The sequence below is a fragment of the Montipora foliosa genome, chromosome 10 (genome assembly GCF_036669935.1).
Source record: "Montipora foliosa isolate CH-2021 chromosome 10, ASM3666993v2, whole genome shotgun sequence".
NCBI classification, from domain to species: domain Eukaryota; kingdom Metazoa; phylum Cnidaria; class Anthozoa; order Scleractinia; family Acroporidae; genus Montipora; species Montipora foliosa.
Window position 1 is genome coordinate 7,561,151 of NC_090878.1, and position 15,866 is coordinate 7,577,016.

The following is a 15,866-nucleotide window of genomic DNA, read 5'->3' on the forward strand; positions in this document are numbered from 1 at the left end:
GAGTCTGGTACTCTGTTTTAAGCTTACCTCAGATTGAGCGTTTTTTGTAAATCTGAAATTTGATTAAAATAAAAAATAAAATAAAATAAATGATAACCTTATAGCTTGTGTAACAGGCGAAGAGATAACTAAAACATCAGAGTCCAGGCAAGATTCAACTTTACCATAACACCGATCGGATGCTTTATATCCATTGATTTAGAAGAACTCAAATCCTTCCTAGTACAGTTGTGCACTGATTTCTCAGTAGTCAGGCTTTGGCCCGTTCGTTGCCAATTAACCTGATCATCATCTTTCAAAAGGCTGGTGCATTACACCATTCATCATCAACGTCTGGTATATCAGAGTAAATGCTCAGTAGCTAGATATTTGCCAGGTTTTCGAGTTAGCTAGCTGGTTTTTGCAAGTTGTTTTGAAAATGCAGAAAATTCAAATCATAAATTGCACCACAAAATCACAATCACATGAAACTTGTACATGCATACCCAGGGCGAAGGCTTGTATTGTAGTATGCATTAGATCGTATCTCTGTCTTTGTGTTGAAGTTCTTAAAGGTTTGATTTTCATCGAATGCCTTTTTTTTTCTGTTATTTTTGTAATTAAAGGAATTCAAGGACTCCCTCGATAATTTCGTTGAGCGTAGCAGATGATGGTGACACTGAATTTCTCTCACCTTCTGGATTTTATGAGCAAGAATTTTTGAAAGGTTCATCGTCTGGCTTAAGAAGTGATGATGACAGTAAAAAACCAAAGCTGAGTATCTATCACCAAGTTGCTACCTCTTCTGTGGAGAATTCCAAGAAAATTTTCAAGAAGTGCACAATGGGTGCTCCAATTCTCCACGACTTGACGGATGGCCAAATCAAAGGCAGCGAAGCAAAAGAAAGCAAAGTTCAATCTGATTCTTCAAAACCTCAGACAACAGCAGATGCAGGCGTATCATTGCCGACATTCGTGAAACCGGCACGTGAAGTCAACCTGACGAAAAGTCAATTTCACATGGCTAAAACTTCAAAGGAAAATTTCGCAAAGTGCACAAGGGTTGCATCATTTTCAGGCGACTTGACGGACTCCACAATTATTCAAGTAAACATGGGAGAAGTAACGAAAGTTCAAGCTGATTCCTCAAATACTCAAACAACAATAGATGCAGGAGAATCATTGGAGACATTAACCATAGATAACTCTGAAGATAGAGAGTCTCTCGCTTCCGCTTTCAGGTGTGTGATGAAGTCTATTTATGACTCTAATGATAACCTAATAGCTTGGTAACAGTTTATTTTATTTATTTAATAATTGTCAAAACACACAAACTTACAAAGGACAAAAAATAACGATAGAAGCAAATCGAAGTAAGGCTGATTCTTCAAAAACTAAAAGAAGAACAGACGCAGGAAAATCATTGCCGGCATTTACCGTGGATGATTGTGAAATAAGACTTCTCTCTTCCCCTACTAGGTGTGTAATGAATTTTATATCATTATGATATAGTGGATATTGCATGGTGGCTTGGGGATACAAATTTTATCTTCTCGTGCTAATAGCATGTCTATTAGCAAGGGCAGCACCCATCGACGGAATCTCATTGGGGTAAAAAGGTGATATTTGCATTGAGAAAAACCAGTCGGAGCTTGCTGCAAAGAAACTAAAATGATAAAAGGTTGCACAAAAGAAACAATGGACCCTCCAGGGCTGGGTTGTTCAAAAGCCGATTAACGCTAATCCCAGATTAAAAATTAACCAAGGAGTTTTTCTGTACTCCCAAATGCTGTTCAACGCTGATATGCGGCAAAACTTTACATTAGAAGTCAATCCTTAAAAACAAAAATAAGCAAAAGAAACTTTCACCAAAAAGTTCAAAAAATAAAACAAAAGTTTATGCTAATCCTGGATTAAGTTAATCGGCTTTCGAACAACCGGGCCCATTTTTTCCACCTGTTCTCGATGATTGAGGGGTTTTTACCCCAAAAAGTAATAAACGTTGAAAATAGTCTTGTTGCTTGGAAAGAAAACCCCAAAAATTAGTTACCAGCGGAAATTTCAGTTAATTCGAGCCGCATAAATTTGTTCCCCAAGCGTCAAGAAATCGTCAATCTGCAATATAAAAGTCCCGCAAAAATCTCATGCTTCACACAAAGTGTAGTGGCGGATCCAGACCAAGAGCTAAGGAGGGGGAATGGGGTGCTCTGAAAAGAAATTTTTCTGTTCCCTCGTGGTTTTTGGTGTTGTTGTCTGCAAAAAGTGCAAGACATTTTAATTAAAAGGGCTTTACTTTTAGCATCTAAAAATCAGGGGGGAACCCCTCCCCTGGATCCTCCCCAGAAGTGTCAGGGCTAGCGTTATATTTTGGTTAGGGTAAATGCAGTCAGCACTTTTCTGGACAATTTAAACAATTTATAGTGCGAGGATCACTTTTACCTTTTGTCTGTGACCTGCACTTCAAATTCTTTCATTCATTAGTCCTTTCAGAGGAACACATGAACCCAACTGAATGGCTTCATAGCTCAGTTAGGAGAGCATTTCACAGCCATCGCAGCGGTTATGGGTTCGAATCCCGTTGGGGCCACCTGGATTTTTCCTGTGTTTTGAAGAGACAATATTGTTTAAATTGTCCAGTTAAGTGCAAGAATCACTTCACAATTTCATGTATAATCTGCACTTCAAATACAAATTTCTTTCCATTTATCTTTTCTTGAGAACTGTAGTTTTGGGCACAATATGTGACTTTGATTGTCTGTATTCCCAGACGCGAGTGATGTTGAGCTTGGGGCGGAGAAAAAAGGAGGAACTCAGGAAAAATCACCTTCCATTTTCTTGGTCGTGACATATTTAAAAGTCTTGAAGTGATGGGGCTTTATATTAATATCTAAAAAACTGATCATGTTGCAGGTCAAAACCACTGACGGTTCGAAAAAAGAAAAATGCACACGCCCCATCATTCATATATGACTTATGACTTTCATATATTCCGTACTTCACATCAGCATCCTACTATACTGAAAAGCCGTTTTCTTGAAATTGTAACAACATCATTTCATGTACTTTGCTGTCATATCCATTACATTTAATGAATCTGTACTTTTATATATAATAGAAACCTAGCATATGGAATATACAGCTAGTGTACTTTTCCACAACAAGCATATATTGTATGATAACCTGATAGCTTGGCAACAGGTGAAAGGATAACTAAAAGATCAGATTCCCAGGCAAGATTGGAAACACCAATCGGATGCTTTATAGCCACTGATTCGAAGAACTTGAATCCTGCGTACTTCACTGACTTCTCAGTAGTCCTTTGGCCCGTTCGCTGCCAAGCAACTGCATTGACTTCTCTCTTACGGTTGTATTATACCATTCTTTGATTTCACCAGTCGCAAACACCACAAAAAAGGAAAGTGCTCTTGGATTCGTCTGTCCGTCTTTGCGCTGAATTTCTTTTTTTTTTTTTTCTTTTTTTTTTCTGTTAAAGGCCTTTAGGGACTGACTTGATGATGTCGTCAGGCTCAAGAAATGATGACAGTAATAAGGAAAAGGTGAATATCTGTCAGCCAGTTGTTTCCTCTGGTGTGGGAAATACCAAGATAAATCACGAGAAGTGGGGAATGGTTGAGTCAGTTTTCATCGACCAGACGAATTGCAAAATCAAAGGCAACGAAGCAAAAGAGACGAACGTTGAGGCTGATTCTTCAAAAACTGAAAGAAGAACAGACGCAGGAAAATCATTGCCGGCATATACCGTGGATGATTGTGAAGCAGCACTTCGCTTTATCTATACTAGGTGTGTAATGAATTTTATATAATTATGATATAGAGGATAATGCATGGTGGCTTGGGGATACGAATTTTATCTTCTTGTGCTAATAGCATGTCTATTAGCAAGGGCAGCACCCATCGACGGAATCTCATTGGGGGAAAAGTGTGATATTTGCATTGAGAAAAACCAGTCGGAGCTTGCTGCAAACAAACTAAAACGAGAAAAGGTTGCACAAAAGAAACAATGGACTCTCCAGGGCTCAGTTGTTCAAAAGCCGATTAACGCTAATCCCAGATTAAAATTAAGCAAGGAGTTTTTCTGTACTTCACAATGCTGTTCAACGCTGATATGCGGCAAAACTTTACATTAGAAGTCGATACTGAAAAACAAAAATAAGCAAAAGAAACTTTCACGAAGAAGTTCAAAAAATAAAACAAAAGTTTACGCTAATCCTGGATTAAGTTAATCGGCTTTCGAACAACCGGGCCCAGGATGCCGCATTTTTTCCACCTGTTTTCGATGATTGAGGAGTTTTTACCCAAATAAGTAATAAACATTGAAAATAGTCTTGTTGCTTGAAAAGAAAACCCCGGCAAAAATTAGTTTCCAGCGGAAATTTCAGTTAATTCGAGCCGCAAAAATTTGTTCCCCAAACGTCAAAAAATCGTCAATCCACAATATAAAAGTCCCGCAAAAATCTCATGCTACACATAAAGTGTAGTGGCGGATCCAGACCAAGAGCTAAGGAGGGGGAATGGGGTGCTCTGAAAAGAAATTTTTCTGTTCCCTCGTGGTTTTTGGTGTTGTTGTCTGCAAAAAGTGCAAGACATTTTAATTAAAAGGGCTTTACTTTTAGCATCTAAAAATCAGGGGGGAATCCCTCCCCTGGATCCTCCCCAGAAGTGTAAGGGCTAGCGTGATATTTTGGTCAGGGTAAATGCAGTCAGCACTTTTCTGGACAATTTAAACAATTTATAGTGCGAGGATCACTTTTACCTTTTGTCTGTGACCCGCACTTCGAATTCTTTCATTCATTAGTCCTTTCAGAGGAACACATGAACCCAACTGAATGGCTTCATAGCTCAGTTAGGAGAGCATTTCACAGCCATCACAGCGGTCATGGGTTCGAATCCCGTTGGGGCCACCTGGATTTTTCCTGTGTTTTGAAGAGACAATATTGTTTAAATTGTCCAGTTAAGTGCAAGAATCACTTCTCAATTTCATGTATAATCCACACTTCAAATACAAATTTCTTTCCATTTATCTTTTCTTGAGAACTGTAGGTTTGGGCACAATATGTGACTTTGGTTGTCTGTATTCCCAGACGCGAGTGATGTTGAAATTGGGGCGGAGAAAAAAGGAGGAACTCAGGGAAAATCACCTTCCATTTTCTTGGTCGTGACATATTTAAAAGTCTTGAAGTGATGGGGCTTTATATTAATATCTAAAAAACTGATCATGTTGCAGGTCAAAACCACTGACGGTTCGAAAAAAGAAAAATGCACACGCCCCATCATTCATATATGACTTATGACTTTCATATATTCCGTACTTCACATCAGCATCCTACTATACTGAAAAGCCGTTTTCTTGAAATTGTAACAACATCATTTCATGTACTTTGCTGTCATATCCATTACATTTAATGAATCTGTACTTTTATATATAATAGAAACCTAGCATATGGAATATACAGCTAGTGTACTTTTCCACAACAAGCATATATTGTATGATAACCTGATAGCTTGGCAACAGGTGAAAGGATAACTAAAAGATCAGATTCCCAGGCAAGATTGGAAACACCAATCGGATGCTTTATAGCCACTGATTCGAAGAACTTGAATCCTGCGTACTTCACTGACTTCTCAGTAGTCCTTTGGCCCGTTCGCTGCCAAGCAACTGCATTGACTTCTCTCTTACGGTTGTATTATACCATTCTTTGATTTCACCAGTCGCAAACACCACAAAAAAGGAAAGTGCTCTTGGATTCGTCTGTCCGTCTTTGCGCTGAATTTCTTTTTTTTTTTTTTCTTTTTTTTTTTCTGTTAAAGGCCTTTAGGGACTGACTTGATGATGTCGTCAGGCTCAAGAAATGATGACAGTAATAAGGAAAAGGTGAATATCTGTCAGCCAGTTGTTTCCTCTGGTGTGGGAAATACCAAGATAAATCACGAGAAGTGGGGAATGGTTGAGTCAGTTTTCATCGACCAGACGAATTGCAAAATCAAAGGCAACGAAGCAAAAGAGACGAACGTTGAGGCTGATTCTTCAAAAACTGAAAGAAGAACAGACGCAGGAAAATCATTGCCGGCATATACCGTGGATGATTGTGAAGCAGCACTTCGCTTTATCTATACTAGGTGTGTAATGAATTTTATATAATTATGATATAGAGGATAATGCATGGTGGCTTGGGGATACGAATTTTATCTTCTTGTGCTAATAGCATGTCTATTAGCAAGGGCAGCACCCATCGACGGAATCTCATTGGGGGAAAAGTGTGATATTTGCATTGAGAAAAACCAGTCGGAGCTTGCTGCAAACAAACTAAAACGAGAAAAGGTTGCACAAAAGAAACAATGGACTCTCCAGGGCTCAGTTGTTCAAAAGCCGATTAACGCTAATCCCAGATTAAAAATTAAGCAAGGAGTTTTTCTGTACTTCACAATGCTGTTCAACGCTGATATGCGGCAAAACTTTACATTAGAAGTCGATACTGAAAAACAAAAATAAGCAAAAGAAACTTTCACGAAGAAGTTCAAAAAATAAAACAAAAGTTTACGCTAATCCTGGATTAAGTTAATCGGCTTTCGAACAACCGGGCCCAGGATGCCGCATTTTTTCCACCTGTTTTCGATGATTGAGGAGTTTTTACCCAAATAAGTAATAAACATTGAAAATAGTCTTGTTGCTTGAAAAGAAAACCCCGGCAAAAATTAGTTTCCAGCGGAAATTTCAGTTAATTCGAGCCGCAAAAATTTGTTCCCCAAACGTCAAAAAATCGTCAATCCACAATATAAAAGTCCCGCAAAAATCTCATGCTACACATAAAGTGTAGTGGCGGATCCAGACCAAGAGCTAAGGAGGGGGAATGGGGTGCTCTGAAAAGAAATTTTTCTGTTCCCTCGTGGTTTTTGGTGTTGTTGTCTGCAAAAAGTGCAAGACATTTTAATTAAAAGGGCTTTACTTTTAGCATCTAAAAATCAGGGGGGAATCCCTCCCCTGGATCCTCCCCAGAAGTGTAAGGGCTAGCGTGATATTTTGGTCAGGGTAAATGCAGTCAGCACTTTTCTGGACAATTTAAACAATTTATAGTGCGAGGATCACTTTTACCTTTTGTCTGTGACCCGCACTTCGAATTCTTTCATTCATTAGTCCTTTCAGAGGAACACATGAACCCAACTGAATGGCTTCATAGCTCAGTTAGGAGAGCATTTCACAGCCATCACAGCGGTCATGGGTTCGAATCCCGTTGGGGCCACCTGGATTTTTCCTGTGTTTTGAAGAGACAATATTGTTTAAATTGTCCAGTTAAGTGCAAGAATCACTTCTCAATTTCATGTATAATCCACACTTCAAATACAAATTTCTTTCCATTTATCTTTTCTTGAGAACTGTAGGTTTGGGCACAATATGTGACTTTGGTTGTCTGTATTCCCAGACGCGAGTGATGTTGAAATTGGGGCGGAGAAAAAAGGAGGAACTCAGGGAAAATCACCTTCCATTTTCTTGGTCGTGACATATTTAAAAGTCTTGAAGTGATGGGGCTTTATATTAATATCTAAAAAACTGATCATGTTGCAGGTCAAAACCACTGACGGTTCGAAAAAAGAAAAATGCACACGCCCCATCATTCATATATGACTTATGACTTTCAGATATTCCGTACTTCACATCAACATCCTACTATACTGAAAAGCCGTTTTCTTGAAACTGTAACAACATCATTTCATGTACTTTGCTGTCATTTTCATCACATTTAATGAATCTGTACTTTTATTTATATAGAAACGTAGCATATGGAATATAGAACTAGTGTACTTTTCCACAACAAGCATATACTGTATGATAACCTGATAGCTTGGCAACAGGTGAAAGGATAACTAAAAGATCAGAGTCCCAGGCAAGATTCGAAACTACGACCTCCGTAACACCGATCGGATGCTTTATAGCCATTGAGTAGAAGAAATTGAATCCTGCCTACTTCACTGATTTCTCAGTAGTCCTTTGGCCCGTTCGCTGCCAAGCAACTGCATTGACTTCTCTCTTACGAGCGCATTATACCATTCTTTGATTTCACCAGTCGCTACGGTAGCCATGTTGGTGGAAAGAACGATAGCGAAAAGGTCTTTTCGGAATTTGATTCTATTATTATGCAAAACTTGAGCTACATTTTTCTATTGTTTTGACACCAATATGGCCGTTTTATGGCTTGAGTGAAATCACTTGGATATCCTTCTTTGTGTCGAATTTCTTAAAGACGTAATCTTTATTTTATAGCTTTCCTTTTTTCTTTTATTATTTTTGTGTGTTAAAGACATTTAGGGATGCAGATAGGGCTGTTATACAAACAACTTGAGGGATTGCTCAGGACATCAGACTCTGATAGTGCTACATACAAACTACACGAAACCGAAGGTAAAGCTCATGTTTCAAAAGCTAAAACATCAAAGGAAAATTTCGCGAAGTGCACAAGGGATGCGTCATTTTCAGGCGACTTGACGGACTCCACAGTTAAAGTAAACATAGGAGAAGAAACGAAAGTTCAAGCTGATTCTTCGAATACTCAAAGAACAGTAGACGCAAGAAAATCATTGCCGGCATTCGCCATTGGTAACTGTAAAGATAAAGGGCCTCCCGCTTCTGCTTTGAGGTTTGTGGTGAAGTCTACATATGACTCTAATGATAACCTAATAGCTTGGTAACAGTTTATTTTATTTTATTGTTTTTATTTATGTATTTATTTATATATTTATTTATTTATTATTTGCCACTCAACACAAACTTATTAAGGACAAAAACATAACGATGGAAGAAAATCGAAGTAAAAAAAGTGGCGAGGAAGCCATAATGGAGACCACAAGGCTTCTAGAGAACCCTTCCCCGGTTACTGTTGAATCATGAAGACATACAAAATGACATGGGTGACAAATTACACCTTAATTTTGGTGTGAAATTTCCGGGTTAATTTATAATTTCTCATGTGAAAGTACAATGTTGTCATGGCAACTTTTCATACAGTGCCAAAATGGCGTCTTATGAATGTAATTTGTCACCCATGATATTAACAGCTAATCAAATGGTATACTTGTGAAATAAGGGAATAATTTCACTTACCTAAAAGCTCAGGAAATTATTGGATTTTGGACAAAACGGGCGTGAAATTATTTCCTAATTTCACTGGTCACCATTTGATTACCCATACTTATAATACTATGGAAGAAAGGCGAATTAACAATAAATTACAAAAGAGCAATCCAGGGCAACATTGGTGGAAGGCGAGTGCTCTCACCACTGCGCCAGCCCTGCTCGTGTTTATCATGAACTCATAAAATAACTCGGCTCCCAGTTGGTTTGATAGCTGAAGTGGAAGAGCACTGCATCGTTAATGCAGGGATCGTGGGTTCAAATCCTGTTGAAGCCTGGATTTTTTATTGAGCCACTTTCAGGAACTGACAAGCAAATCTACGGAAAATTAAAAATGAATACTTACAACATGAAAGGAAGGTTTGAATAAAACAACAATTACAAATGGAGGGAGGGATGGCCAAAATTGAAGTATTACATTTTTTCAACGTTTGTTTGTTTGTCAGTTGTTTGTAAATTGAATTGTGTATGCTTGGCAGACGGCATTTTTTTGTCACGAAGCTTTGAGGTATGTTGTTCAAAATTGGTTTGTGGGTTATAATTTTCAGGCCCCACTTTTTCAAACGATCGATAGCGCTATCTGCCGGATAAATCACTATCCAGTGGATAAGTCATAGAGAAACCAATTGCACTATCCAATGGATAGTGATTAATCTGGTGGATAGCGTTATCCACCTTTTGAACAACTGGGGCCAGTTGCATAGATGGAGACCAGGTGCGATTAATTCGTACGACTATACAAAATCATATACACTGCCGTGACACAGCACTTTTAAGTTTGCTGCTCCCACAGTAGCGCTTATAACAGTGAATGATTATAATTTCAAGACTTGACCGGTTCTCTCTGCAGTTCAAAATTATTACTTTCATATATTCCGTTCTTCATATAAACATCCTACTATACCGCAAAGCCATTTTCTTGAAACTACAACAACGACATCATTACATGTACTTTGTTGTCATTGCCATGACATTTACATGAATCTCGACTCTTATTTATTTAGAAACTTAAGATATGGAATATACAACTAGTGTACTTTTCCACAACAAGCATATAGTGTATGATAACCTAATAGCTTGGCAACAGGTGAAAGGATAACTAAAAGATCAGAGTCCCAGGCAAGATTCGAAACTACGACCTCCGTAACACCAATCGGATGCTTTATAGCCATTGAGTAGAAGAACTTGAATCCTGCCTACTTCACTGATTTCTCAGTAGTTCTTTGGCCCGTTCGCTGCCAAGCAACTGCATTGACTTCTCTCTTACGAGCGCATTATACCATTCTTTGATTTCACCAGTCGCTACGGTAGCCATGTTGGTGGAAAGAACAATTGCGAAAAAGTCTTTTGGGAATTTGATTCTATTATTATGCAAAACTTGAGCTACACTGTTCTATTGTTTTGACACCAACATGGCCGTCTTATCACGTGAGTGCAATCACAGAATTCACGATCAGTATCGGATCCATGTAAGGAAATATCCAGCAGCTGGATATCCTTCTTTGTGTCGAATTTCTTAGATTTGACTTTTATTTGATCCCTTTCTTTTTTGTTTTTATTTTTGTGTTACAGACCTTTAAGGACTGACTTGTTGATGTCGTCAGGTTCAACACATGGTGACAGTAATAAAGGAAAGCTGAATATCTGTAAGCCAGTTGTTGCCTCTTGTGTGGGAAATACCAAAGTAAATTGCGAGAAGTACGGAATGGTTAAGTCAATTTTCAGCGACGACGATACGGATTGCAAAATCAAAGGCAACGAAGCAAAAGAGACGAAAATTCAAGCTGATTCTTCAAAAACTGAAACAACAATAGACGCAGGAAAATCATTATATCCACTCGCCATAGAACGTTCTGAAATTGCAAGTGACACTATTACAAGTTTGAAAAGCCGAATAGAACGTGTCCGGCTGGCATGTAAAATGAGCTGCCTTGATCGCGTTTTTGGCGTCCTAGATCAGAGTGATTCTAGCTCTAGCGATATCAGTGGGATCATAGAAGGAAATCCTTATGGAAATATGACGATATGCACCTTTGATGATCTCCCAGTTTGGTCTTTTGGTGAGAAATTCCGGTTTATCGTTATAGATCATCGGAGTGATTCTAGCTCCCGTCGCGACATCAGTCGGATCATAGAAGGAAATCCTTATGGAAATATGACGCAAGGCACCAGTGGGATCATAGAAGGAAATCCTTATGGAAATATGACGATAGGCACCTTTGATGATCTCCCAGTTGGGTCTTTTGCTGAGACAGTCATGGTTATCGTTATAGATCGGAGTGATTCTAGCTCCCGTCGCGACATCAGTCGGATCATAGAAGGAAATCCTTATGAAAATATGATGGAAGGCACCTTTGATGATCTCTTAGTTTGGCCTTTTGCTGGAACAGTCACTGTTAGCGTTATAGATCGGAGTGGTTCAAGAGCCAGTAGCAACATCAGTCGGATCATACAAGCAAAGCCTAATGTTTTTTGCCTTCCAACAGCCCCATGAGACTATTTGCGGCACCGGATATGGCTATGAAAGGTTCGCTCCAATCCAGAAGTTCTTTGGTCCTCGATATGTGAACGACGATAAATTGTTTTTGAAAATAGAGTTTTTAGGGTAATGATCGATAAGTGAAAATGGCATATTTTGTTCGCTTAAAAAGTAGAATTGATCGATACATTTCACAGATGCTCACATAGAGGGTCTCATGAAGTTAATTCTGCCCCGACCGTTTTTCAAGGAATACTATTAGCCTAAACAAAGAAGTTAAAAGAGTGCAATGCGCTAGGGACCGAAGCATTTTCTAAGGCCATAATTGTCCATTTCACACGGTTGATTTGGCAGCAGCTATCGAGCGTTTTCACTCACGTGACAAGAATGGATGCTAATTTGATGAAACAAAAGAAACTATTTGCATGAAAATAGAGTTCAATTCCAGGGGGATTAGTTTGGTGTACCGATATGGCCGCCGTGACTTCATGTGAAAACGCTCTTTACATGAAGCTACTTGAGTAAAATCGCTCATCTTAACTTTACTTGCTTTGGCAATTTGTTGGGGAGTAATATGATCCCTGGCATTTCAAACTATTTCTTTATTTATTTCAGGGAATCGCGACCCTTAAATTACTTGTACAAAGTAATTATTTTTGTAGATATTAACTTCAACCTATTATAGGTACAATACAGTGTGTTGTTGTAGTAGTAACAATTTTTTAGATTGGACCTTTTTGGATTTTTCCCCCGTAAGAATGAGTTTTTCGCATAGTTTTAAATCTTTGTATTACTAGAAAATGAACTTTCTGGTGCTTTTCTGCTTGATTTTCATGTTCGTCATAACTTAATTTGTTTAACGCATCATTTTTTAAGGTGTAGATCTATAGGATGGTATTTAAATTAGGCCTTTTTCGATATTTTGCCCAGAAAGAATGATTTCTTAAAACATAGTTTTAGGTTTTTGGTCGTCTAGTTGGCCGGTGAAATTTTGATAAAGATGACAAATTTTGTGGTATTTTTCAGGAGAGAGTTTATATGTTGTTTGGGCACATTTGTGCGCACTTTTGCAATTTATATTTTTTTTTTTGCAATGAACTGGTAACTTTATTAACTCTAGTAGTAATCAAGGATTATTGAAGTGCTTTCGACAGTCGAAAGATTTACGGTGCGACGCACCTTACCGTGGCCACCTAACAAAGTTTTTTTACAAATTGTCCGCGAATCAGGATGTGTGAATTTGATTGACAGTCACGCCTCCTTGCAAAATTCGCACAGTTCTAAGTTGAACACCGTTGCGTGGGTTGACGTATTTAAACGTAGGTGTTCAAATGTGAAAGTTTGTTGGGTGGCCACGGTAAGGTACGTTGCACTGTAAAAGTAGCTAGGATAGTGTGAGAAGACTGAGTGAATGCGATTTTTAAGTGAAGAATACAGAATTCATGAGGGAAGAGGCTGGTTATTTTTCGATGATTTCTTTGGCCATTGCAGATTTCGTTTAATAGTAAATAACCACAAGATATGTAATGTAAACAGAAAATAATAATGGCGCAATTCAATACAATAGGAATTGACAGTATTACAAATGTAATGTCATTGTTACTTCCGTTACCCATGATCCCACGCGGGGAAACTTGAGTTGTGACTCGTGAAAATGATTATGCTAGTTGGGTTTTGTACTATCGTCCTTTTAGAAAGTCAATCAATAGTTTGTAAGTATTAATTTCTGCTTAAATTTCATTTCATCTAGATTTATTGTGTAACCGAAATTTTGTTTCTTTTTAGTTGAACCACTTAATCCCCGCTCGATCACTTGAATTACTCGATCTCTTCATTACGTGTGAAACACTACACCGAAATGCTTGTTCTACGTGATATATTAAAGTGCGTTGGAATCGTCGTTTGTTGTTTGGATTCGTTCAAAAATTATTGAATAATCCTCGATGAAAGGAGCTCAACTTTGAGTCAACTGAAAAATATTTTCGCCGCGTTCTTAAAAAACTCAACGTGAACCTACGAGTCTATCAACTGGAATCAACTTTGCTTGGTATCACGCCTCAGCGCAAAGTGGAATCACATGGAAATCTCTTGAATTCTCTCTTCAATTGAATTGTTTAACTGATGCTAAATAATTATAGACTTGTCAATATTTTAGATTAGATGATTTGAATTGAGCAATTTTAAACTTGTAAACGTTTTAGAGTGCTATCCTTTTTAAATTTTGTATTTGGAATGTTCTCTTAGTGTCCACAATTAACTTATATTTAGCTAAATACTCGACACTTAAATAAAGTCCATTCATTCAATGCATGGTTGTCGTGAGTACATATGGGTTATTGACTAAGCGTGAGGTCAAGTTGACTGGATATTAGCCAAGTTCTATTTTTGCGTGTTTATGGACCGAGACGAAGTCAAGGTCCATAAACACGCAAGAAAAGAGCGAGGCCGATATCCAACGATCTTGATCAAACAAGCTTGGTCAATAAAGGATTTATTGTATGACTAGAAAACACCAAAAAATGACCTTTGATCTTGCGGGACGAGGCGAGAAATCCCGAGCGGGCAAGAGAGCTCTTCTTTTCATCGTTGCTGTCATTAGGTAGCTTAAGCAAAAAATACGATCGTCGATGACAAGGCTAGCAACAACAACAACAGCAATTCTTTATTACGTGGGATGCCATAGGCAGACCACGTCTAAAATTCGGTCGAGTTGCATCGTTTTTGTTTTTTTCATATGGCAATTAGCCACGTGCTTGAGCTTCTCACTGAAGTTAAGCCTTGTTGGCTGGGGTTACCCAGCACTTGGATGAGTGACCGCACGTAATATCCCGTGTTGTTGACTTTTATTTTTGACTTGTCTCATTTTTCAATTTTATTCCTGTACCTTGAAGAGTGGATGTGGCGCTGGAATCACCAAATCACTGAAAAGTGCGGGTAGCTGCTGATCAGCCATCATTCTTGTTCTACTATGGCGCACATCTATGCATGATCATCTTTCTGAGAAAACCTCTTAAAGATTCCGTGCTTGCGCGTGAGATAGATGGACTATAAATATTGACAAAGAGATTGGTTTGTTCCGTTCATTGCTTTGGCTTTGTGAATTCAACTGCATCCCAGTCGAGTGTGCCTCAAACCACTGTGTTTTTCTCTACCTAGCGAACCAGTCAAAGTTAGCAGTGAATTGGTCCTGAGAGCGAATTCCGAAATTTATTTTCAATGTACCGCTATCCGTATTTATAAATACAGGAAAGTCATTTTTCAACACTTTCACTCCCAAAAGGTCCCCCATTGACGAATGTTCACCAGAGTAAAATCTGCAACTGGCACTCGCAATCCTCCTGTCGCAATCCTGTACTGAGTTAGGATCTTTAGGCTCGTCACGGGGAAAGATTGCGTGACGATCCAAAAGAAGGTCTGTTTAGGGGGCTAGTACTCCGTCAACATGAAATTTATTATTTTCCACGTACATAACCAGAGTGACTGTGGGTACCCATTCAGCGATCAACGCATCCCACGTTAACGCCTCCAGTCGTCTTGTTACCCTTGGTATGACAGTTTTCTACAAGAAATAAAAAAAGTGAACAAACTTGAAAAGGACAAGGGTAGTGTTAACCTCAAATAACCAATAGGTTAAGAGTGCTAGTTTGTCAGCATGCAAATTGGCTGTGCTAAAATAGGTCACACTACACACACGCACACACACAAACTGAAATCTTTGCACAGATCGGAACTGTCAGATAGCAACTTATCCACCGGAAAAAAAGTATCGGGCCTTTGAAGTGACAACTGGGGTCAGACTTTTTTCTGCCCTCGTGATTTTCTGCTTGCTTTCCATATACAGTGTTCCCTTATCGTAGCGCGGAAATGAAAAAAGGCGTTATTAATTAAAGAAGTAGGCTAAGTAAGAACTGTTAAATATAACAATCAAACTCGTAGCAAAATCGCTGTCTTGTGTTTGACGTAAAACTAACACCAAAATTGAATCGTTACATTCCAACGCTCGAAGTTCTTGAACGATTATTTCTTTAGGATAAACCTGTCCTTGAATTTTCGTATAACAGTTATTCACAAAGGGTTGCTTTTCTATCTATGCTCGTTAGATGATCTGAATATCGTTTAATTTTCATTCTTTTGGTACAATTCTTTCTATGGGGAGAGTTCTTTTCCAAAAGAACGTTTCTTCCGAAACAGAATGTATATTGCCGTTCTCCTTTAAACCCGAGCAACAGGAACTGAGAGAGCAAAGAAAAGTGCACCTAGTCT

At 38.5% G+C, this 15,866-nt stretch overlaps 1 protein-coding gene across 2 annotated transcripts in view; it reads left to right on the forward strand.

Annotated features, from left to right (window-relative positions):
- LOC137973184 (uncharacterized) overlaps positions 1-13,889 on the forward strand; it is a 35,910-nt gene extending 22,021 nt beyond the window's left edge. Inside the window, exons 13-17 of one of the 2 annotated variants that reach the window (XM_068819949.1) lie at positions 606-1,220; positions 3,473-3,781; positions 5,809-6,117; positions 8,295-8,630; positions 10,697-13,889. In XM_068819949.1, coding sequence (XP_068676050.1) covers positions 606-1,220; positions 3,473-3,781; positions 5,809-6,117; positions 8,295-8,630; positions 10,697-11,618 — 2,491 coding nt within the window. In that variant the 3' untranslated portion in view covers positions 11,619-13,889. The remainder of the gene's footprint in view (positions 1-605; positions 1,221-3,472; positions 3,782-5,808; positions 6,118-8,294; positions 8,631-10,696) is intronic. The other variant, XM_068819950.1, reaches the window with a different exon arrangement.
- The last annotated feature ends 1,977 nt before the right edge of the window (positions 13,890-15,866 follow it).